The sequence below is a fragment of the Passer domesticus genome, chromosome 4 (assembly GCF_036417665.1).
Source record: "Passer domesticus isolate bPasDom1 chromosome 4, bPasDom1.hap1, whole genome shotgun sequence".
NCBI lineage: Eukaryota > Metazoa > Chordata > Aves > Passeriformes > Passeridae > Passer > Passer domesticus.
In genome coordinates, this window is record NC_087477.1 from 36,432,854 (window position 1) to 36,459,182 (window position 26,329).

The 26,329-nt window shown below is 40.5% G+C and overlaps 1 protein-coding gene across 2 annotated transcripts in view; it reads left to right on the forward strand.

Moving 5' to 3' along the window:
* The window catches only part of TET2 (tet methylcytosine dioxygenase 2), a 69,497-nt gene extending 43,519 nt beyond the window's left edge, over positions 1-25,978 (forward strand). The window contains exons 2-10 of one of the 2 annotated variants that reach the window (XM_064417112.1): positions 3,630-7,011; positions 9,185-9,275; positions 12,703-12,796; positions 13,901-14,109; positions 14,914-15,064; positions 17,219-17,308; positions 19,758-19,895; positions 21,234-21,594; positions 22,832-25,978. In XM_064417112.1, the coding sequence (XP_064273182.1) occupies positions 3,630-7,011; positions 9,185-9,275; positions 12,703-12,796; positions 13,901-14,109; positions 14,914-15,064; positions 17,219-17,308; positions 19,758-19,895; positions 21,234-21,594; positions 22,832-24,249 (5,934 nt within the window). In that variant the 3' untranslated portion in view covers positions 24,250-25,978. The remainder of the gene's footprint in view (positions 1-3,629; positions 7,012-9,184; positions 9,276-12,702; positions 12,797-13,900; positions 14,110-14,913; positions 15,065-17,218; positions 17,309-19,757; positions 19,896-21,233; positions 21,595-22,831) is intronic. The other variant, XM_064417113.1, reaches the window with a different exon arrangement.
* Positions 25,979-26,329: the final 351 nt, after the last annotated feature.

Below are 26,329 nucleotides of genomic sequence, written 5' to 3' on the forward strand. Positions count from 1 at the left end.
TCATTCATTCATCTGAGCTGCTTTTCATTCATAAACTCCCCAGATACAGGTGCTATAGAAAATAAGCTATGACCCTCCAGAACTGGCTAAAACTAAAGAAATATTTTCGGTGAAAGAAAATGACACAACTTCTGTTGCTGCAGAAATGTCTGTTCTGCTTGTAACAACACCTTCCACAGTACACTGATAAGAGGTGGCAGGAATCTGCCAAATTTGTCCATAAAACAAACAACAAAAAAATCTCAGGCTCTCATTCAGTGCCTAGTTTCCAGTTTGTGCCCTGTGTGCGGCAAGAAATAAATGTACTTACATCGATTGCATCTGAAAAAGTCAAACAGTGGTAGTCTGAATTCTAACTTGAATGCATATTGGTGGGATGAGATGCTGATCCATTTGCACAGTAATGTGCTATATTTAAGTCATGCATCGTGGCATCTTCAAAGAGGCCAGTCATAATTATGATGGATTAGACTGCAGAGTCAGTCCTAGATGCAGTAATTGTTTCACAGATGCTGATGATGTGACTTGAATTTCTAATGAATTGTAGCTGAAGAAAAATATGTGGAGCTTCTAAATGGTCTGGATAAAATACAGTTATGGGAAAGACTAAAAAGACTAACTGCTGCACTTGGGGGAAGGTAGATTTACTTTGAGAGGTAGAGAGTTCAACTCACAATGTTTGTAAAGACAACCACATAGACTTTTTAAGATGCAAGCAAGTAGCAGTACTACTTCATGGTGTCCCAGGTAAAACCAATAATAAAGATATCATGGCCATTTTTTTTCTTTTTTTTGCCAGTTCTACATTACAAATTATGTTACTTTACATTTGCTGTAATTTGTAGTTGCTTGAGAAAGATTTTTGCTAAGGTGTGACTTGAGGATAGTGAATAACTGGAGTGTAGACAGTGAGAGAAAGAAGTGTAATGCAAAGTTACCCCCATCCTAGATACATTTCAAATAATGCAAATCTGGCACTTTTAATGCATGAATTAACTTCGTATTTTGAAGAACCAAATGACTCCCATGTTCCTTGCAATGTCTAACACCAGTGCCTTTTACACTGAAAGTGGTCAGAATTTGGGGGAACATACCATGAGATCTTTGAGAATGCCATGAACAATAATTCATCTCACAAGATAACCTTGTGGGTTTTGAGAACAGCATGAACCTAAGACTTTTTTCTCACCACAGATGTGCTCCTTTGAGGGGTTTGCAAGCTAAGTTTAAAGAAATCAGGGAGCCCTCACTTCTAAAGAAAATGGTGGGTTTATCTCATAGATAGTAAGGAGTTGAGAAAGATATTGCCTGGGGATTCCCAGAAGGAATTTGGTTGCAACCCACAAGGTACACCAGAAGAAAAAGCTGCAAGGCAGATTTTGAGGGACAGACAAAGTTTCTCACAGCTTACTCGCACAGGCTAGATTTTTTTTTTAGAGAAATAAATCTTTTAGAAGCAGCTTGACAGCACGGTGTTAATCACTATGGTGCCCTTCATTTCATACTCGTGAAATGCAGCAGCCTATACACTCATGTCTGTGGTTCACCTGCAGTTTTTAGGAATGAAATGTGTGAAGGCAAACAATAGCTTCCAAATTAGTCTGGTATTTTATTTTTGAGACACTCTGGGAGCATCGTTCTGCTGCCTGGCCTAGAATGACACATCAGAGGGATCCTTTTCACACGGCTTTCTGCTAAGCATGGGACATCATCTCCCTGGGAAAGCTGCAAAGGCTCATCTCTTGTGGTACTATAAAGCTAGGGTGGGAAATACCTCTAGAAGCAAATAAGCCTACACTACCGTGTTAAAAAACCCCAGGCAAGACTTACAAACATATTTTTCCATCTCCCTGTTCTTAGCTTTCCCTGCAAAAATTCTTTTTTAAAGTATCATCACTTGCAGTGAGAACTTCTCTACTTCTGTCATAAAAAAAACCCCATAAATTGAGTAAAGGAAGGAAAAAAAAAAACATCAGGAGGTCAAAAGTAAATCTAAAAACAAGTCTGGCATTCGGAGGAAATGAATACAAGTTATCATATAGATGCTTGCTGGTGAAAGTGTGCATTTGAATTGTCCTGCGAGCAGAGAGAATTCTGCTGGATGCAACATATTTAATAATTATAATAATTATTAATAATTATATTATTATTAAATTATTAATTTAATAATAATAATAATAATTTATAATTAATATTACTTATAAAAGCATTTTAGAATCATATTACTAAACTGAGTAAGGCAGTAATACTGCACTGAAAATTATATAAATTACATTTAAATAACATTTAAAATTACATTTTAATAACATAAAAATATTAATGTAGGATAAATACATAAGCAGAGCAACCACGATGGGAGAACTTTTTCTGTACAATAGTTCTTACTAGGTAGTGGCAATACTAGCCACATGTCATGCTTCTTCTGACTCTGCAGTCCAAGCAGCGCTGACCTGGTAATGGAGAACCCTTCAAATTCTTCTTTATGCAAAGCAAAAATAAAAGCTTCAGAACAGACATGCATATATCCAAATTTTCTCTGTGCAACTTCAAATCTGTAAGATCCACTGTCAGTCTGCCTTCTGTCATTTGTGACTGGTTGAGAACCATAAACCAACAAAGAATAAATAATGATCAGAGTCAAACAAGGGCTTTATCTGTGTTAACTGGGTCTGTGAATTCTGGAAAGATGCATGTGAACAGGATTAGCTTGTCATTGTATGGAATTTGCTCACTGCACATTGTCAGTACTTTTATCCAGCTAAAAACTTCACTTTGTAAGTAAAGAGTATATGAAAAATGGGATTTCCCATCCCAACAAAGAAAAAAATCCTAGTTCCACAGCTGCAGAAGTCAATTCAAAATCCAAAGCACAGTTTAAGCCATGCATGATGTCTATATGTAAATTTGAAAGGATATTGATACCTGAAAAAAAACCATTTCCATCAAACCTTTCAAAAATCACTCTTTTTCTGTCAACTCTACTAATCTGCTGATGAACTGTAAGAGTTCCTGTGGACAGCAGTCTAGTATGGCTTTGACTTGTGTATTGTGCCACTTGCATGGTCTTCAGGAATGCCAGTTTTAAAAGACCCTGTCAGACAGCTGAGGACAGAAAAAAAAAAAAATTTCCCCTCTAATTGGAAACTTGGTGGCAATACTACTTCAAGTCAGACAAAAGAGGTTTGGCACACTGGATCAAATTACAGGATTAGCACCAAGTCTGGGAACCACAGTTCCAACATGACTTTCTGCCTTACCAAGGGCAAAATGTGATGACAGAGGAGTCTATGCAAATCATTCAAAAGCAGAGAATACTTTTTGCACCACTACAAGAGATTTCTTCTGGTAAAATATTTTCTTGTGTGTTAAATGGGAGTAAGGAAGTCACTCTGTATTTTTACTCTCTTTTTATCTTGAAGAACAAACCTTTAAGAAAAAGGGAGACTTGGGGGTGCAAGATGCACTAGGATAGTGAAACGCCCCTCGGGTGTGCTTGCAGGCTCACGCTGTGTGTGAGAGCTGGTCAGGGCAAGGGGTGCTTGAGTGCTGCAGGAATTGTCAGTAACTGGCTATCCTTCAATGGACACTAAAACTGACTTAGATTCTCTCCTGTTTCTTTTCTCTTTCAGATACGTTCAGAGGGTAGCCTTGTGGATGGCCTCAGAGCAGGCCAGATGGAACAGGACAGAACCAACCATGCTGACGGCAATAGATTGAGTCCATTTCTAATACCACAGTCTTCTCACGTTTGCCAGGCAGAGCCTGCTGCAGTGAAGCTGCAGAATGGGAGTCCAGCAACAGAGAGGTCTGAAGTGGAAATAAATGGAGACCACAAGCCACTGTTCAATAAAAGCAACTTTGGAGTGCCCCACCTGAAGGGAAGTCCAAACAATCGTGTTAGCCCAGACCTTTTACAAGAAAAGAAAGTATATTCCAAATATATGCAAAATGGTGGGATCAAACGCACTTTTAGTGAGCCCTCTCTGTACGGACTTCATGAGAGCAAGAAAGTGAAACAAGACAACGAAGTAAATGGAGAAAGAGCTGAGCCAGAGGACAATAGTGAAAAACCAAGTGTCTCCAATTGTTCCAGTGAGAAGAAATGTGAGAGTTATAAAAGACAAGAAAATGAAGCCTCAGATTTGATACCATCTACAAGATACAACAGCGTTGGTTCAGAAAACCCTCATGACCTTCTGATTCAGGATGAGCAGGAGCAGGAAAATATTCATTGCCATAACAGGGACATTGTCTTACTACTTAAGAACAAGGCAGTGCCAATGCCTAATGGTGCTACAGTTTCTGCCTCTTCCATGGAAAGCATGCATGGTGAACTCCTGGAGAAAACACTGTCTCAATATTATCCAGAACATGTTTCCATAGCAATGCAGAAGAACACATCTCATATCAATGCCATTACCAGTCAGGCTACTAATGAGTTGTCCTATGAGACAACACATTCATCCCATACCTCAGGGCAGATCACTTCCCCACAGACCTCAAACTCTGAGCTGCCTCAAGTGCCAGCTGTAGTGGTTACTGAGGTCTACAACACAAAAGACTCCAGTAAACCACCTGCATTGCCAGGTAGCTGTTCACTTCAGAAAACAGATCTACAACTACAGCAACAGATTCCAGGCTATGATCCTCACCAGTTACCTGTAGGAAACAGTAATATTCATGGAAGCATAGGGCAGATTCCCAACCAAGACCTCTCTCTAAGTTCCAGCAGTAACCTGCAAGCTCAGAGCACTGTTCTGGAAAGGTACTCTGAGCAAGCAGAAAATAATGGTGCTTTCTTTACACAGAACTCAATGTTTCACAAAGATTCCTCCACTGCTCCTGCTCCAGAAATGAACAGTGCACTGTCTGCCGCGGTGCGAGAAGGACACCACTCCTATGACAACAGATGTGATGAAACTCTTCCTGGGGAGATAAAAAATGAAGGGCAACAGGAGGGACCAATGTCAGAAAGTCCCAGCCTCAGCCAACAACAACTTCAACCTCAGCAGAGCCTTCTGCAACAGGCACAAATGTCACAAGATGTCAGTGAAAGCAACCCACAAGCTGCTGTGGCCGCCTCGATTCCGCAGCGCCCCGAAGGAGTGACGCTGGCGTCAGAATCTCCCCTCCAAAACCTGCACGCACACAGAAGTGAGGGTGAGTTGCAACAACACTATCAGCATTTCCCAGGACAGAGAGAACCTGAGACTCCTCCTGACAAAGAAAAGGACCAAGTGAAAGAGCCTGTACAACAGGCTCAACATTATTCAAAACCAGCCTGGATAGAACTGGTTTCCACCCAGTTCCGCCAGGGAGAGCCTCCCCAGAAGCCCAGCGAAGCATTATTGCGGTCAATTCTTCAGTACCAGGCAAGCACAGCCCAAACAGTTTATACAAAACAGTATGCTGGAAGTCCTGATTCATTAAAAGGGCCTTCAGGACAGGCCCAGAGCCAGAAGATAATGCAACAGGAACAATTTCCTCCACTGTACAAAAACGAGAGCTCCCAGCTGCAGCCGCATCCCCCAGCTGACCAGCAGCTGCCGTTCCAGAAACACTCACCGCAGCCACAGCTCACGAAAGTGGATGCCCTTCTCAAGTCTCAAGTGCAGCAACACCCTCCACAGCAGCTCCATTTCCAGCCAAGATCAGAACAAGCTGAACAGCCTTTAGGGGCCCCCTTGAAACAGCAGCACTTGAATCCCCAGCCAGGGGAAAACGGGCAATTCCTGCATTCACACATCTTGCAACAGATGCTGCAGAAACAGGCAAATCCAGTGCAACTGCCATGCAGTCCACAGCTAACCCCAAACCAGCAGCAGGCTCCACCAATGAAAACTAAAGACCTGCCCCAAGCCGTATCCCACCCTCAAAGCAATGCTGAGCAGCCTCTAGACAGGACATCCTTCAATCAACTTAAAGCAGACGAATGTTTCCAAACTGGGAGTAAGTACACTAAATCAGCTGCATTCCCACTGCCTAACCCTCAGCTAGGCCTAGAGCAGGTACAGACCATGAACAACAAAGCTCCCCTTTACACTCAGAAGGCAAATGCCAGTCTCCAGCACCCTTGCCCAAACAACAGACACCTGATTTCTGAGAAGAAAGGGAACGCCGCAAATATGGAACGCCTTGGAGCCAACAAAATGCAGGACTTGCAGCATGTGCAGTATTTTTCAAATAACTTGACCGCAAAGCAAGATATGAATCATTGTTTTCAAGAACAAGAGCAACAGACACAACAAGCCTCAGTTCTGCAGTTGCCACCCCTCCAGCCCTCACAGGACTATGGTGCTAGTCTGAACCAAGACCTCCCGAGCAAACAAGCTCCACAGCTCCCTCAGCAGTACTTACCACATGGCCAAAGTGCCCCCCACACCCAAGACCAGAGAGGCTGTCATTTGCAGTCCCAGACCCCTAAGGATTTTCAAAAGCATGCTGCTCTGCGGTGGCATCTTTTGCAAAAACAGGAGCAACAAGCATACCAGCAACCCAAAACTGAGATTGGTCCCAGTGCAGCACGCAAGCCTATAAAAATTGAGGCTGGCGCAAAGTCTAATGTCTGCATGCGCCCATCAGCTGGACAGCTGGAAAACAAAATGTGGAAAAAAACAATTAAACAAGAGAATCAGCACTTTGGCTGTGAGAACATGCAACAAAAGAGCATCATTGAGACCATGGAGCAGCAGCTAAAACAGATACAGGTCAAATCACTGTTTGATCATAAGACTTTTACTCTCAAATCACCCAAACATGTGAAGGTTGAAACAGCAGGCCCTATTACCATCCTATCTCGAAATACCAGTGCTGCAGATTTTGACACTCAAACCCCAATCTTAGATCAGCAAGCACACTTGTCTGCTGAGAAAACCCCGACCAAAAGAACAGCTGGAACTGTTCTCAATAATTTTTTAGACTCACCTTCCAAGTTATTGGATACGCCTGTAAAAAATTTATTGGACACACCTGCCAAAACCCAGTATGATTTCCCATCTTGCAGCTGTGTTGGTAAGTGCTGAGATGTATTAAAAACATAATAGTTCACAGGAAGGAAATGAGCCTTCAAGTTGGGATCACAGGGTTAGTTGGATGTTTTTGTTGGAAAATTTTTTTGGGGTTTTTAAAGAACAGTAATTAGTGAAGACTTATAAAACTGGGATTTTACACACTTATGCCTACTCCACTTACCAACCCTAAACATGGTCCCTTTCTCATTATTCCATAAAGCAATTACCTATTTGATTTTTCAGTCAGAATGCTTATGGCTTCAGATTCATTCTCCTTGAGTAGCAGACATGTAACAACAACATACTGATAAAAAATAGGTCATAACTTTATGACCTAATTTATTTGTCAAGGATAGATACAGCTTTTAAAAAAAACTATCCCGCTCCAAAACTTTAGAGCCTTATGGCCATTTTTTGCTCTAACAGTGAAATTGTTGAGGTTTCCCTTAGTAAAGCCTAAGGAAAACCAGATGTCAGATTATTCCTCACTTGTTGCAAGAGTTTATCCTCCTTTTCAGGCATTTGTCTCCTGTAAGGCTAAAGAAATCCACAGTTTCATAGAGAAGCTACGCAAGCAGCACCAAAAAAAGCAGTGGGGAGATCCTTGTTGTTGCTTGATGGCAAACCCTGTCTCCAAGAGCAGGAAAAATAGAGCAGAGGGAAGCAGAGTGATAGGCATGGTCCCCTTGCCCAAGCTTTCATACAGTACTGACACTGCACATAGCCAAGTGTAAGAGGCACTTTCAGACTCTACTGGATAAACTATTCAGGCTGAGACAAAAGGTTCAGCACCAAAAATGAGAAGAAGAAAATAAAAATCCTTGTTACAGTTTCAGTTACTAGGATTTTGTATCAACTATAAAAGAGGAAAGTTGAATCAATGCTCCTCCAAAACGCAAAATTGACCTTTTTGCCTTTTTGAATGTTGGGGCTGTGTCTCAAAGATGATATGTGGGAACACAACCAGGAAGCAGTGTATTTCTAGAACTCCCAGGAGGAACTCTGGAAGACAGTTCCTTGCTCTTCCTTTTTTTATAAGAAACAACCTTCAAAATATATGTTTTTTTGAAAACACAGTTGTCATTTTTTGGGTTTTTAAAATATTGTTTCTTCCATATAATTAACACAAGTTTTTCTGGCACTTATTTCCTTATTCCTTATCCTCACTTTTTTTTTTTTTCATACTGAAACCACTAAGCAAACTTAAGAATTTATCCTCCATTTACATTTTAATTCTTCAGTCCTAGCAGACACTAGGAAATACGAGAGTATGAAACTCTCTCTGAAGAACCCAGTGCCACAGCATAATCTATAGGTTTATTGCTCTTTCTTATCAATATTGTCCTTAAGAAGATTAAATTAAGCCATTCCCACTGACACATTCATATTTCTACCATGCCTTCATCGTGCTTCCAGAGGCTGGCTGTCAAGAGCAGCACTACCCATCCAGCCTGTGGAGTTAGCATGGCAGAAAGCATCAAGTCAGCAATCAGACATCAGCCAGCACAGCTCCACCATCTCCTGAACCCAGGCAGGGCCTGGCCACTTCTTTCACACAGCTGGAGCCTGCTTCCTGGTATCACACCAAGCATACAACATGTATTGTGACTGCTGATATGGTCCTACCTACACACAGAAAACTGAGGCCACATTCTTGGCATACAAGGGTTTTTATCAGGCCTTGGGCATGATTTTTTTTCAGCAAACTTGGGGGTTTTTTTAATTTCACAGTCTTTTCATGAGTGGCAGGAATTCTCTGTGTAACCTTAGTGGCCAGTTTTTCAAGCTCTAAATTCCTGCACAGTAAAAAACAAGCACGATACAGCTCTCAACATCAGTATTTACCACTGTTATCCCATTTATCCTCCTTTCTATATACCAGGAGAGGAGGAAGTGGGAGAAGGAGAAACAATTGTTCGCTGATAACAGGAAAATGCCAATTTGAACGTCAGTGTTTGTGCTAGGGAAAGGCACACAGTCCCTATCACAGCTGCTTGCAGGATTAGCCATTGCTTTGCATGTTTAGTACAAACTGGTGGGCAAATACCTTAGACATAAGTGTTTGAAAACTGACCCCAGGCCCATACAACAGTCTTCTAACAAGCTTTGCAATGTAACATTTTACATGAAAGAATTTAGCTTCAAAGTAATAACCTTTATTTTGTTTTAAACAGAGCAAATTATTGAAAAAGATGAAGGTCCCTTCTATACCCATCTAGGAGCCGGTCCTAATGTGGCAGCTATTAGAGAAATCATGGAAGAAAGGTAATTAGTGCAAAGGCACAGAGCAGATTAACTTTTATCCTTTTGTGGATGTCAGAATTTTTCCAGCTTTTGCACATAAAGAAATAAACAACTGCAAATCAAGTAATTACTTGTAGGCTTAGCTACTCCAGTGTTGCCAACATTACGCACCCTGCTATTCACCAGAGAGTCACAATATTTGACAGGGCTAATAGTCTGCTGGCTGGCACGGGCTGTGCCCTGGCTGACAGATGCCAGCAAACCCAAGCCGGAACAAGTTCTCACCAGCCTGCCAAGCAAGGCGGCTGGCAGTAGCTGCAAAGGCAGACATGGAGCTGGTGTTCCCTCTGGCTAGGAGAATGCCAGCAGAGAAGGAGGATGAAAAGCAGAATACCAAATTTCAGCATTAGTTCCCCCTCACAAAATTACTAAATGTCTAAATCTCATTCATTCATGTCCAGAGGAGTGCCACAAAATTGCTGGATGGGATTTCTGCCCAAGAATCAATAAGTAGTGTTGTCAGAAAACATTCCCCTTCTTTGGAGTATTGCACAAACCCAGTCTTATCTTGATTATGGACAATCCCCTCTCATCATGTTGCATCCTGTGGTGTATTTATTACATCAATGCTAACCAAACCAGGAATTTTTAAAGGCACAGAAAAGATATATGATATGTGCTACTTAAAAATATGAGTATCTAAGATACAGAAATTAAAAGCTGTCACAAAAGTGACTTCCGCACTGTGAATTCTGCATTACTTGTAGCCAATAATGACCAGATTTTTAGAGGTATCTGGGAATTCAGTTCCCCCCTGAACAAAGAAGCAAAAGAAAAACTATTCAGTTAAGTCAGAGACAGATGGGAATTTGGTTTGTTAGTACCTTAAAAATCTGGACTCCAGAACAGCAGTGAAGCCCCAGCTAGTTGCAGAACCAAAAGCAAGCGGGCATTACTGCAGTGCTGGGTCTGAGCTAAGGAGCACCATTTCTTAGCAAGGCCTGTTAGCTTGTGCTCATCACTGCACAACCATGGGGCACTTGTAGCCTATGAAACCCTTCAGAATAAATCCTAAGGTGCTTTCTCTTTCTTAGCACCTCTTTCCCTGTGACTCTTGTGCATGGCTTGCTCCAGTAATTTTCAGCTTTGAGAGCAGCTTGAGTGCAGGTAAACTACATAAATCAGCTTCCTTCTAGGAAGGGAGAGTGAACACTGATTCTCTGAAGAAATTCTTTATCATCTGTCATCTCCAGAGCTCTCATAAACTGGTTCTTTAGTATTTACAAATAATAAATAAAAGAGGAAAGTCATTAATGTTGTGATGTCAATTACAGAGATACAATTTTTTTCTGTTTTTTTTTTTTTTTACATTGGAAAGTAATTTTTCATTCTTAATATTGACCTTACTTTTTTTCTTTTCTTTTCTGAATTTAATTTAATTTCATGTTGGCAGAAGGAAATTAGGAGATATCATAGATAATGTGCAACTAATCAGCCAGGTTCAGCAGAGTATAGCAGCAGCCACTTGAGCAATGGTTACTGTTCACCTGTATGGCATGAGCTATGAAATTCTGACTGAAGAACTCCAGAACTTATTAGTTAATCTTGTATCCCTAAGTAAAAAAACTCCAAACCCTTCACTATAAAGACACTCTCAAGCATACATGTGCAGTTGGTGACATTAATCACAACTCAAGCACTTTTAACCTGGCTTCCAATGCATATGGATTGATTGTTAAGGAATCAGCACTGCTAAAGAAGCCAGGATTTGGATTTAGACTTACAATTAATATTTTAGCTATACCAGAACTAATTTCTTGCAGAATCCACAGTGTATACAGACATTTAACCTCTTCCTTCTCCCAATTCCTACTTCGTGCTCAGCAAGATTTGCTCTAGTTTTAAAGCCAATCAGCTTTGACCTGAAAGCAAGCATGGCAAGCATCAGGCAGTAATTCCTTTCTGACATTTGAAAAAAATTGGGATGAAGTCCATTTCATTTCCAGTATGTAATGTACAAGATACTTCTATAGAGGCACCCACACAATTGTCTTGCAATCCAGATTAGAAAATTGATAGGAAATGTTAAGATTTAAAAATGTTTTTTTGAATGTGGTTAACTAAAGAAACAAATAAATACTAATATCCAAGCTAAGCAGGAAAAAGTGACCTAACAGTTGCCTGCAGAACATGTGTAGTACAACTTCATTTTGCTTGTATAATTTCCTGTGACACTGAAACTTCACAATGAGATCACATCTAAAAATAAGCATTTTTCATTTCCTTTACAGGACAAAAGTTTAAATACAGATACTGGCCCTTAAATATGTCACCAAGATTTTAGTGCAAAAATAAGAGGAAAAAGGGTCAAAAGTCCTTCAGGCATCACTAAATGATTACTCTGTCAGTAAAGGCAATGAATAAGGAGACTGATTTAGTTAGTCCCCACACTTGCTATTAAAAGTTAACAGCAGTGAGAGTGGCAGAATTCCAGAAATGGTGATGGAAGTACAGTTTGCCCAGTGCCCAAGCAGCAGCCAAGTGGCCAGGGTGGCTCAGTCTGTGTAACACTGTGGGTTCTGCCCCGGCCTCCCTGAGCCCTGCTGCGCTCCTGGGCCCAGCAGGTGGGCAGTCCTAGAGAAATGCCTGGAACTGCCTCAATACATCCTGCACTTTTTATTGAGTCAAGATATCCTTCACGTGGCATTTGTCACATATCTCCACCTGGAAAGTAGATCCTCTTTGCTCTGGCTCCAGCATTGCCTGCATCTGGAGCCAGAGCCTGCCTTGAGAGCGTAATCCCCCTGAGCTTGCCCACCTTGGCTGCAAAAAGGCACACAAATGGTGTCATCTGAGGGCACCTTGTGATCCTATCTGGAGTACAGAAGTCGAGTAGAAGTAAATAAGTAACAATTTATGAGAGGATTATAAAGTTAAAAAAATAGATATGAAACAAATTAATCCTGACTTAACTGATTCACACTAAGCCAGAAACAAGCACAGAAAATTAATAAAGTGACTGTTACATGCCAGCTGTTCCATGACAACTTAATTATGTACATTTCACAGAAACAACTTCAACCCAGAAATTAAAAGAAAAATATAAAATTCTTCACCAAAATAAAGAGACTTATTTTTTCAAAAAAATTCACTTTTCAAAATGTCATCTATAACAAATGCTCTAAAGAAATAGCTAAAATATTTGGTAATATTAATGTGATACTGATAATTTTTACCCATCTGGGATGTATTAAAGACATTTGCCTCTCTTAATATATCATTCCACCACTGTAATAAAATCATGAAGACAAACCACACTGCACATCTTTCCCTGTAATTCATAGTGTTTATTTTTCTAAGATAAGACTGGCAAATGTACTCCATCTTTTCAGTGTTCACACAGAACCACATGAATCTGCTTACTGTACATATTTTTGTTTTGTTCAAGATTTGGACAGAAGGGTAAAGCTATAAGGATTGAGAGGGTTGTCTACACTGGGAAAGAAGGCAAAAGTTCTCAAGGATGTCCAATTGCTAAATGGGTAAGTGATGTAAACAAATTAATCTAGTTCGGTATGATGGTTCATGTAGCTGCCAGCAGTGACATGTCCTGTTAACTGACACTAGGAAACTTCACATGGCTCAAAGCAGCAGCAATATGGGGTGCCTGTAGCCTGCTCCCACCCTTCTCTCACTCCATTGGCTTGCTGCATGGAGAATAGCAAGAATAAAATTTAATTCAAAGGTATGAAAACCTAAGAAGAAGGGCATGTTTGCTTCAAGTTTTGCACCACCTGACATTTTCATTGCTGTTTAATTTTAGCCTACAAATAAGTCTAGTAAGTGCACCGCTGTGATGTCTTTTAAAATACCCTCCCAGTGTGAGAGAGGTGTTAGGACACCCTCTTAGCAAACACTGTTGTACTTTGGAACAAATTACTGAGTGGTTTGGATTGCTGGGGAAAGACAGTATGAGGAAAAACTAATACATTATAGTTTTTAGGCATGCCAGACTGCACCCTTTTTAGGAAATGCTTCTCAGTGCTTATGCTACTGGAAGGACGCTGTTTTATTTTAAAAACATCTACTGCTTTCCTCCCAACACTGCAGTGTTTGTATGTAACAAGAAGATGTCACAAAAATGTGTGGCTGGTTATGAGTAGAGCTGCTTAAGTTTGGAAGGGAAGGGGAGAGAACTCCCATGTCCAGTTATTTAGTCCCTTCCTTACTGCCTGCCTTTCCCTGCATGCTTCCTGCCCTAAGACAGGTGTCCACTACCCAGTCTGTGCAGGGTGCTCACTTTCTCTTGCTCACCAATCAATCTGGTCCACACTCGTAACACAGATTCAGGAGAGGAATCCTGCTGAATCAGAGCATGGAAGATACTTTTAGAAAGCTTTCTACCACACAGCTTTCCATGCCATCAGTCAACCTCTTAGAGTCAGCTTTGTTAAACACAAAGGGTAGCCCTGCCATATCACAGTGAGAAAAACAGACTGAACTGCCAGAAACAAAGAGGAGGACACAAGTAGAAGTAACCTACCCACACACAGAGTAATGCTGAGGTTTCCTGCTCTCTTGCTCTTCACATTAAGAATGGCATCGTTTGTGTTGGGGCTCTGGGGTGTGTGTTGCTGTACATGCAGGTAGTCCGCAGAAGCAGTCAGGAGGAGAAGCTGCTCTGCTTGGTGCGCGAGCGAGCGGGACACACGTGTGAGACGGCCGTCATCGTGATTCTCATCCTGGTCTGGGAGGGAATCCCAACCAGCCTGGCCGACAAGCTCTACTCGGAACTCACCGACACCCTGAGGAAGTACGGCACGCTCACCAACCGGCGCTGCGCCCTGAACGAAGAGTAAGTGGAGCAAAGGCTGTGCTCACCAAACCTGCAGCTCCATCTTCAGACCCAGCACCTCTACTCATGCTGTTACCCCGAAACATCTACAACCTTCCCAGCTGTTTCATGTGGTTTGAAAACTCACAAACATTGTAGGAAACCCAAAGTAAACACTCTGAGAAAAACATTTTCTCAGAGCTGTGAAGCATCTCAATGTATTTCAAAGAAGAGATCTCAGCAGGGGCCAGGATACCTGATATCTCAACACTGAAATAAAAGCTGGGTACATTAAATCATACTGGTGTAAGCTGACACAGACTAGCCTCAATCTACAGAAATTGCACTGTATCTCTTTCCCATGCCTTTCTGAGAGACAAGAACATTTAGACCAAAATTACCACAGCTATTGCTGTATGTTACTTTGGCTTCATGGGCAGAGTCATATTTCAGGAATTATTGCTTAGCCCCTGTCAGAGGGCTCCCGCATTCCTGCAGGGCTGTCAGCACAAGCCCCTGAAGCACTATGAATATCAGTACCTAACAAGGCACCACACAAACATACCCTCACCCGAGCAAAGCCACGTTTCTCACCCAAGTGTAGAATCCCCAAAGACCCTGCTTTGTAACGATTAAATTATTCACTCTGATAAATTCTTCTCTTATGATGTGTATGTCTCCCTCTTGCATTTCTTCATTATTTACTGTTGGAAGATTACCCACATCCCTGATTCCCTGGAGCACTGGCAGAACGCTGATGGCCACTGCCAGAGCACCACAGGGGGACCTGCCTGCTGCTAACAGCTGTGTTCTCTTATCTTTTAGACGGACTTGTGCATGCCAAGGGCTGGACCCTGAAACTTGTGGTGCTTCATTTTCCTTTGGTTGCTCCTGGAGCATGTACTACAATGGTTGTAAGTTTGCCAGAAGCAAGATTCCAAGAAAGTTTAAGCTGATGGGGGATGACCCAAAAGAGGTTGGTGTCCATTTCTGAAATGAGCTTCGTTTGCAAAGAAATGTTTTCTGTCGCTCTGTAAATAGAGATACAGTACAAGAGAGCAGAGCCTGAGGCTTCCCTGAGTGCTGCACATGTAGGGTAATTAAATAACTGCCAGTCAAAACCAATTGATTCCAGTCACTGAGCCAGCTGAATCGACTGTCCAAATTCTGACAGCTGGTAAAAGCCCTGAGACTTGAAACCATGTTTTCAGGCTTTCACAATTAGAGAAGAAGGCATGGCCTGAATAATTCTGGCTGTATTAGGCCTGCAATTGAGCATTCCCCAGTGGCACAATGGAAGGTTTACTAGCTAATGGCACATAACACTGCAACTGGGAACCAGAGCAGACTGGTTCAATGGAGACAAACATGATGAAACTCAGAGATCACAATAGGAAGAAGAGGACAGGAAGACTCATTCTACATACAGTCCTGCTCCACTGAATGTTTCCAGACCGAGGTCTGTGTTACAACAAACTGGAGAATGTTTAAAATGAGCCAGAGTAATAAACATTGACCTTAGCTTGGACATAAGATACCCTGAAGTTATGACTGCAGTGACTCCTGGACACTCCAGCAAGTCATGTGAAGCTCCAGTGGCCCAGTCTGCTTTCTGGCAAGGATGTGCAAAATTAGGCTCTTGCCTGTGTACTGGCACATTAGTTTCACTGTATTCTGTTGTCTTACACAAATGCAATCATTATTCTCATAATCAGAGAGACAGGTAATTCCACATCCTACAGCCTGTGCTGAAAAGAGTGCACTGTTCAGAATATCATCATAACTAACATACAGGTTTTCCTGCCCACTGTTCTTCTACAGCACCAAGAACTACAGAATTGCTCTCTTCCTATGGCACAAAGCCTTCTTTATCACAGCCTGCAATCCTAAACTACCTACATTTCTAAGATGGATACCCGGCCAGAGCTCACCAGGGCACTCTTCCAACTTACATTCTTGGATTTATGTCCTATGGAAGCCAGATTTGTGCAGGAAAGAGGGCTTTTCCCTCCAGTCCTGGTCCCAGCCAAAGCATGCATCCAGACCAGGGGCTGGGTTCCATAGCACAGACACAGTTTACAGGCAGCACAAACAGAATCCTCACCAATAGAAACTAGAAAATACACTAACAAATGCTAACCTACAGGCCATACAAAAGCTCCACATTCTGGCAGCAGACACAAGATCACAGCAAGATATTTTTTGACAATTTCATGTCAAACCAAACTAGGATATTGTCCCACAGTAGGGAATGCAAACTTTCAACACACCAAATGCATTCCTCTGAAACCTGTTTTCTACCAGCTCTTCACATCTTCCTTAAATGCAAAAATTCCTGAAAACAAATATGCCACTCCAGTATGCCACCATTTTGTATGCACTTAAAGATAAGGGCCTCATACCAGGGAGGTTTGAATTTGGGATTCTCATCCTTGGACAATGGGGAACAACTCTGGAGTATATTATTACATAGTTGGTTTTTTTTTGGTTTTTTTTTTTTGAATGCTTTATTTTGACAGTGTACAATTTAGAAAAAAAAAAGGAAGTGTGGGGGGAAGTCATTCCCACCTCCCCATCACCAATTACTAGACACAGCCATCCATTACTTAAGGATTGGGAACCTTTTGAAAGCTGCAATATTTAAATATTTTTAAATTTCTGCATGTAAAAATATTCCAGTATGTCAAAGCATTGTCATTGCAATGTGCAAAACCCTTAAATTAGCCATATTTACTTGGACCATTCTGATGTTATTTCTCTCAAGCTTTCTGAAGAGTATTATTTCCCCACAACTCCAAAAAGGAAAATAATGAGGATTATCACTTAGATCTAAAACATATCCACATTGAAGAATGTGATTTTTCTTAATATAAAACAAATTAAGAGTATAGTATATGATGTTCTATTGCAGGTTTTCCACTACACTGCTATAACTGCTCCATTCCTTTAAAGACCTTGGAACAATGAAATTAAAAGGAGATTCACACCAGTCACTGTCTAAACACCAATGATACTGGTTTATGCCTTTACACAGCTCTCAGTGTAAACATGATTGTGTACAGACCCTAACTTGTTGGATCCCAGATGTACAGTATGGAAGTGTCATTGAACCCTGTTTCATCTCTAACAGGAAGAAAAACTAGAATCCCATTTGCAGAACCTGTCAACCCTGATGGCACCTACCTACAAGAAGCTTGCACCCGATGCATATAACAACCAGGTATGTGATGGGGGAAAAAGGAATATGAGCAGTCATGGAAATAACCTGATTTTTAACATACTTCCCAATGCTTCAGCCTTCCATCAAACCATCATACACATTTTGTGCTAATATTTCTTTGATATCAGCATGAACACAAATAGAAATGAACAATTTCACTTAAAATGCTCTCACAAGTAAAACTAGCAGAATTTGGTCCACTAAATAGAATTAATCTTTTCAGCTGCATCAACATGATAAAACTATGTCACTCTTCAGCTCCAAAAAAAAAATTTCATGATTTAGTATGAACTACCATCCAAACCAACAAAGCTGCCATGTATATAGCATGAAATTGGCAACAGTTTACACTCAAATTCTGAAGCCACAGTTTCAGTTCTGCTCTCTCAAGCAGCAGATGAATTTAGTTTTCACCTAAAGAGCCTTTATAAACATGCTTTTAGAGTGAAGTTCTATATTTGAATACACTCAGCCCTGTGTATGCACACAAATGCCTATACCAGCCTTCCTGCACGAGGGGATCTGTTCCCGGACACAGTCAGAGCTCTGATGAGCTTCCCACTATGGCTGTGTCTCATCTACATTTCATTACAAAATGTCTCTCAGATAGTTACGCCAAAATTGGACAGCACACCACTTGCAAACATGTAACTATTGACCTTATTTTCATTGCTCAGGTTTACTACTGTTAGGAACATTTACAGAACTTACAATCCCCAAACTTTCAGCATCTACTGCAAACTGTGACATCACCCTGCATTCCTATTGACAGCACTGTACAACCAGCACAAGACAGATTCTCAGCTTTAACAGAAACAGTAAATTAATACAAAACTGTCCATTATTATCTGCTGCAAAATTCACTCCTTTACTGTGTATTTAGTAGCAACTACACAGGTTAAGCAGACTCAGTGCAGACTTAGCCAGTTTCACTTACCTGATCAGATAATCTTTGGAGATCATTATGGAGAAAACTGTGGCTATGTGCCCACTAGCTGTGGCTATCTGTCCAAATATCTGAGAGACATTCTGCAAGAGAAAATAGGAAGAGAAAGAAATGAAAAATGAGGTGCTGAATAATAAATTGTTTCTTTGCTTGGGCTGCTGTTCTTTTCCCACAAAAATTCACTGAAGAACTTTTCTCCAAGTAAACTGTGGTGCTGCCCAACATTTGTTGAAAATACACGCTTTTACAAGTTTCAGTTTTTACCTTGTGTAATAAGGCATGTGTATAGCTTGGCTTATTTCAGGAGTTTCATGTAGACCTTGTATTTGTGGGGAAACTGTACTTGAGCTACTGCCAGTGGCTTTAATGGGAGATTATTGAGTTCCAATTTGTATGATATTGTAAAAGGTTCTAAAACCAAAAAAAGCACTAAAACCACATTTCAGATTCCCAGATTTATTATAATCCAAATCTGGACCACTTCTGAATTACAACCAAGAAACGGAAAGGAGCTGTTTCCCAGCTGGACCAAACATTTCGGAGAGCAGCAAAACCCATATAGTTTGATCAGACAATATAGTCTGGCTAACATTTCAGACTGCTCACATTTAATTCCAAAGAAGTTTACACAGTTTTCAAGTTTTTTTCTGCTCTTGTTTTCAGATTCCAGGGAAGTAAATAATCCAGATCTGAAAAATAAATGTGTGTGAGCAAACTAGACATGATTTTAGTGATTTTGAATGAAGATTGGGAAAGCATCTAGTTTGACCTTAACTTAAAAAGGGATCCATTAAGTTCCATTAAGTGTAGATGTTCTGTGCATTCACTTGAAAGGCTCAGAATTTCAGCAAAGCATTTTATAAATGTGGTTTCATTTTTAATTTTCAAAATAAAATATGAAACCATCATTTTTTTAAGGCTTTATTTTCCGTTATAAAATAATTTCTTTTTGTGTAAGGTTTGTTGTTGCATTTTGAGTTCTTTGTAAAGCTCCTAAATAATGACTACATGGGTACAAAGTACTGTCTTGACTGAATTTTCTCTCCTTTTAGTCAGGGTTTAGATTTGTACTTAAGCTAATGAAATACATGTTTAACATGCCAAAATATTACAAATCAAAAAGCAAATTATTATTTTTCATTAAGTCATTCTGAAGTCAGTTTTCTAAAGCCATTTTCCCTTAATAGCTTGGTAAACTTCCAGTCTACACAAATATATCACTCTCAGAGTGCCAGTCACGGAAACCATGCACTGCATTTGTCATGTAAAAACACCAGCCACCTGGCAGAAAATCAGGAGTAATACACAAAGAAAAGTATTAGTGACTAATTTCACGATCACGACAGAGACTGAAGGTACCAGGGAACAAAGCTGTAGTTTATTTGCTTTCAAGATGTGTTTGTTGTCACCTCCAAGACACGAGGGAGACCTGCCCTTTGCCACAGCAGAGCACTCCTTGTGCACTCGCTGGAGCACGCAGTGAAACCTGTCCTGTCTCTCCAGATCGAGTACGAGCACAGAGCCCCCGAGTGCCGCCTGGGTTTGAAGGAAGGTCGCCCGTTCTCAGGGGTCACTGCCTGCCTCGACTTCTGTGCTCATGCTCACAGAGACTTGCACAATATGCAAAACGGGAGTACTCTGGTAAGTCTGGCATGTGGAACAGCCTCCTCACTCCAGCACTCAGCTCCTGGATTTCATTCATTATCTCCTCTCTGTTTAATTTTATATTGCACAATGCAGATTAGTAAAAAAAAACAAAAAAACATTAGGCAGTAACTGAGCTAACTTATTACCCCCTACATATTTTTGTTTCAAATGAATGAGACTTATGGTGTATTAAAGGTTTAACACAGACCTGGTAAAAGAGGAACTGTGGAGACAATGGAAAGAAGGTCCCAGCAGCACTGAAATACCTGTTTCAGTGTTCCTGGCACAAAACAGTTCATATTCATCCTCCTGAAATCCTTCTTTTTCTAACAACTTTGGATTATATCTTCTAATAAAATAAAAGTAGAAACAAATAACTACTTTCTGAGTGAGTTTTTGAAAATTTGGATTTTATTCCTGCTTTGGATGAGCAGAGAGTCTGAAAGTCCACATACCTTGACTCTCCTCAGTTCTGATTTCTGGCAGGTACTGCAGAAGTTCTGTAGAAGATACTAGAAAAGCAAGCTGGTTTTGAATGTTTTTGTTAAATTGGATTATTTCTGTGGCAAAACAGTTGGGCCAAACAAAGGAAAGAATACTCTTAAGGCTGTAGTTAGAAGCAGCTCCCTAGATTCACAGTACAGCTCTTATTATGACCAAAGAGACTATGTGCCTTTTTAAGTCAAACTGAATTTTTCCTGTTTTCAGAGTCTGACTTAATTCACAAGTTAATCACCATCAATACAATGTACATTTCCAGCTGAGCTTTCTTCCCAAAGCTGGGACAATGATTTTGCAGCAGAATATGTCCCTATCAGCACCTTTTTCCACAAAGATCCTCCTGATACCTGTTCTAGCTAGAATACAAAGGCTTGCTGCAGTAACTCCCCTAAATCTTGTTATTAACATTACAGTTGCACTGTAAAGAGGGTGAGAAGTACAATACCAGTATGTTATCTTGCACACTTTCTCTAATAGGCAGCTACCTCATGTATTATAGTGAAAGAATTTTCAGGTGAGTACCAAGTCCCAGGTTTCACTACTTTAGCTCTCTAGCCACAGTACAATGGATCACAGAGTTTATTTCACATGAGGGTAATCCCTAACTATGCTGTTAATTTCAGCACAAGTAAAAGAAACAAATATCTGTACACCTTCTGTTTCTTTCAACTCTGGCCAACAAAGTAATGGAAGAAATTACATTTGCAGGCTTGTTGTGATATGCAAAAATAGCAGAGAAACTTACAGTTTACAAAGAGATTGCCACATGCCAGTGCTGACAGTGTCAGGGTAGAGGTAGAGTTTCAGATCTCTAATACACTTTTCTAACAGGTTTGCACACTGACTAGAGAAGACAATCGTGAAATTGGCCAAACACCAGAAGATGAGCAGCTCCATGTGCTCCCATTATACAAAGTCTCTGATGTGGATGAGTTTGGAAGCACTGAGGGCCAGGAGGAGAAGAAGAGGAATGGCAGCATCCAGGTCCTTACCTCCTTTCGACGGAAAGTACGGATGTTAGCAGAGCCCGTTAAGACCTGTCGGCAAAGGAAGCTGGAAGCAAAGAAAGCAGCTGCAGAAAAGCTTTCCTCCTTGGAGAATGGGTCTAGCAAAGCTGAGAGAGAGAAGTCTGCTGCAGCACGCAACAAGCAAGGCACCTCTGAAGCAGCAAGCCACGCAAAGCAGCTGGCAGGTAAACACAGGAATCTGAGTGGGGTCAGCAGTGGTAAGCATCCTACAAATCAGGGCCAGTTATAATCAGCCTCAAGAAAACCATTCTTTTCAGCCCAAGAATGTATTGAAGTAAAAAGGCAAGAGATTTCTTGAAAGTGAATATCAATATTATACAATACTACAGTGCCAAATTTGGTACAACTCCAGAGAAGAAAAAATAAAGTTGCAATGAGAAATCTTCTACTGTTGGATAGTTAACACTTACAGAAATGTAGAAACAAACCCTGCTTGCTATCCAGTATATTGTAAAGTATCTTTAAAGAACTAGTAGTGCTAGAAGCCATGAAGAGAAGTTGTGGTGCTGCTGCCAAAGAATGACCTACACATCACTCAATGTCTGCCACTGTTATAGAGCACCTCCTAATTTCAGGAGATACAAGCATAACCTTTTTACCACTATTTATACTCTCTGCCTCAAGACCAAAAGCAAAGCAGGTTTTCCATAGTGGAGTAAGAGTTTATGGCAGTTCTCAGCAGCAGATTTGAGAGTCCTGAGCAAAGGAGGTATCAGAACTATTTTATTATTGCAGCAGTTTTCCCAGAGAGGAAAAAAGTGATACATCCAGGGCCACCCAGAAGGTCACTGAAATACCTATGAATAGAAGTCAGCTGTCCCATGACCCAGGCAAGGGTTGTGACCATTAAATGACGCCATTGCACTTTAATGAATGTTATTTTTGCTCTTATGTCTTCAATTAATTTCACTTACTACTGCACTGTTCTGTCTTCCAGTGAATGTTGGCTTTAACATACTGCTAGGGACATTTCTTGGAGTCAGGTCTATTCATGTAGATGAGAAGAATTATTTATTCTTGGGGAAAAGAAAGTCACTTTGTGCATGGCTGTTTGGGAGCACTTTGATGCTCCATTTCATGGGCTACTTAAAAGATTATTCAACTCTTTGGATTTTGTACATGTGACTCTGAACACACTGCACTGTCCTCTTTTTTCCACTGCCAATAGCATCTGATCTTGTTGGACATATGCCAAAAAGGAAGAGTAGCCTTAGTATTTATTCAGCTTCTTAAAGGATGGTGTTTGAGATATGAGAAAGGGAGCATCTGTTAATACATCTACTTGTCTTAGAAATTTCATATGAAGTATGTAATTTGTTGGGTGGTTGGTTGGTTTGGGTCCTTTTTTTAAAGAGCCTGTTTGTTGTGTGGTTGTTTGTTTTTTCCTTTTTACATCTACAGATCTTTTACGTCTTTCAGGACCAGCCACACAACAACAGCAGCAGCAGCAGCAGCAACATCCACAGCGCTCTCTCCCTAACAACCCTCAATCAAATCCCATTAACTCTTACTCGGGTTCAGGTTCTGCAAATCTCTATGGAAGGTTGCCTAATCCAGCCAATGCTTATCCAAACTCTTTGTACACTTCAGATCCATATGGAGGGTCCAATCCCGTGAACCTCTATCCAACCTCATCACAGTCTGCGGGGTCTTATTTGAATTCTTCCAGTCCCATGAACCCTTATTCAGGACCTTTAAGTCAAAATAACCAATATCCCCCCTACCAATGCAATGGAAACATAGCAATGGACAACTGCCCCTCTTACTTGGGCTCCTACTCTTCCCAGCATCAGCACATGGACCTGTATAATTGCCAGAGCCAAGACCATATATCAAAACTAAGTCTACCACCCATTCAAACATTATACCAGCATAGGTTTGGGAATAACCAGAGTTTTGGTCCCAAGTACTTGAATTATGGAAACCAAAATATGCAGGTAGACTCCTTCAGTAATTGCACCGTTAGACCAAATTTACACCACGTAGGGTCATTTTCCTCTTACTCAACCCATGAGGCCAATGGCCATTTTATGGAGGTTGCCTCAAGGTTAAAATCTAATCTGAATAATCCAAGCATGGATTATGCCTCCATGAGTAAAACAGGTGAACATCATCACACGCAACCCCCTCCACATTTATCACATGACTACCATCCTGCTCCAAGTATGTTTAGTGGTCCTCCTAATTCACTGCATCTCCAAAATAAGGATAATGAAATTATTTCGCATGCAGTTAATGGTTTGTCTAACATGCTTCCAGGTCAAAACCATGACAGGACTGCTCCCCAGGGTGGTTTAGATAAAACTGACGTGCTGAATCCAGAAAAAGCAGAGGATCCCGATGAAGTCTGGTCAGATAGTGAGCAGAACTTTCTGGATCCAGAAATTGGAGGAGTGGCAGTTGCTCCATCTCATGGGTCAATTCTCATAGAGTGTGCAAAACGCGAGCTCCACGCAACGACTCCCTTAAAAAATCCCAACAGGAACCATCCCACCAGAATATCCCTTGTATTTTACCAGCACAAGAGCATGAACGAGCCAAAACATGGTCTGGCTCTGTGGGAGGCAAAGATGGCTGAGAAGGCAAGAGAGAAAGAAGAGGAATGCGAGAAGTACGGCCCAGACTACGTGCCTCAGAAATCCTACGGCAAAAAAGCCAAGCGGGAGCCGGTGGAGCCCCACGAGCCCTCTGAGCCAACGTACCTGCGCTTCATCAAGTCCCTGGCACAAAGGACACTGTCGGTCACCACGGACTCCACCGTCACCACATCTCCATATGCCTTTACACGGGTTACAGGGCCTTACAACCGATATATCTGACTTCACACCTTGCTTGGTTACCTCATTTGAAAAAACACCTTGTCATCACTAGGGCAGTAGTGCTTTAGGGTTCGCGGAAGGCAAGGGTGGAGAAGAAAACAGTGTTTTTATGGAGCTCATCAGTGGAAAAAGCCTCGGCACACCAGCAAAAAAGAGGTAAATCTCACTAGAGCACTCGTTTTCCACTGATTTAAGTGGTCACAGATGGCACGTAGGAAACAGACCAAAGCATCCTATGCAAAAAAAATTCGAAAAATGGAAGAAGAAAATAAAAGGAAAGAAAAAAAGAGAGAACGCAACAAAAAAGGGTTTCACAATTTATATTGGAAAACACTGGCTCTATTACTGAAAGAGATAATCTGCAAATGGATTTTTTTTTTTTTCTTACAGTTTTCACATCTGTGGCCACTTTTAATGTCATCAAGTTTGCATAGTCATGGAACAGGAGCAAAAACAACCCTAAAAAATAATACTGTAGTATTGCAACTGCAGGAATCTTAAAATAACATCTGGTGCTGAATCTATGATGTACTGAAATACTGGAATTATGGCTTTTTAACATTCAGTTTTTACTGTAATCTTAATAGTATTTTGATTTTATTTAACAAAGTAGATAAGACAAATAGACAGCAAAACACTGAATTTGTTTGAATATTCTAAAACCATGGTGCTATCCAAGAGAATGGTGTCTTTATTTTATCAGTGAAACAGTTAATGCCTTTATAACAAAATGTCAATGATGTAGTCAAATGTTCCTCAGCAACAGGGAGGACCTTTTCATTCATGTATGTATTGAAGTTACCTGGTGTTAAAATAAGCTTACTTTTTAACATATGGGAATTACAAAGACCTCTGGATTTTGCTCATCCAGTCAAGTCCTAGAAAAGGACAATAAAAATAGAGAGAAAAATATTTTTTTTAAAATAGTGTTTCAAAAGCACTTTGTCTACCTAAGCTTGGCAACTTGAACAATGCTAAGGTACTAAGACATTAAAAAAAAAAAAAAAAAAAAAAAAGAAGAGTTTACTTTGATTTTAAAATGCAAAGATAATTTTTTTAAACTAAAAAAGCTTTTAAATACTTTTGGTTTAGCCATGCATCAGCTAGTGGGCTACATATCCATTTTTAATACAGTCAGTTATGGTAAAAATGGGGCTTACTGGATATAAGGGAATACTTTAGTACACAAAACACATTTTTTTCTGGTGCTCATCTCACACAGCTATACTGTAAACTGTTTTCTACAATTATTATGACAAGTTCATTGCTCAAATATGTACAGTTTTAATTAAAGAATTTTATATTAACCACAGGTAATAATTAGCAGCATGCAACAGACTACACCTAGTTAGCTTGGGCTTCTGCTGTTTCTAGAGATCTGTGCACTCCCACTATGGAATGGCAGAACTGCTTTTGTGTTGATAATTATGTACATTGTGGTGCAAGTCATTTCTCGGTGCAAGTGGCCTCTTTTCCAGAAAGACTGAGCAGACCGATGCCTACACAAGATGACTGAAACAGGGTTAGTTCTGTGCGATTCCGTTGATTCATAGAAAAAAAAAATAGGCAGCTGGCTTGCTGTGGTGGTTTTAAATCATTAATTTCTATTAAAAAATTAAAAAGCAGGAGAGTTGTATAGTAAATTAAATTGTAAACAAAACTTTTTTTAACGCAATGCTTTAGTATTTTAGTACTGTAAAAATATTAAATCTATATATATTTGGGTTTTGAGCTGAATTCACATCATGGTGCTACTCAGCCTGCTACAAATATATCATAATGTGAGCTAAAAATACATTAAAAGGTTTGAGTGATGTTCCTACTTGTCATATACCTCAACACTAGTTTGGCAATAGGATATTGAACTGAGTGTGAAAGTTTATATATTGTACACCATCTTTCTCCCCCAATAGCCTTTGAAAAACAAACAAACAAACAAAAAAAAACCTAAACAAAAAAACTCTCAATACTTGACATTTTAGCAAGTATAACTTGAACTTCAACTTTTTTTTTTTTTGGTTCTAAAAATTCAGGGATATTTCAGCTCATGTTCTCCTATGCCAACGTGTCACCTATGTGT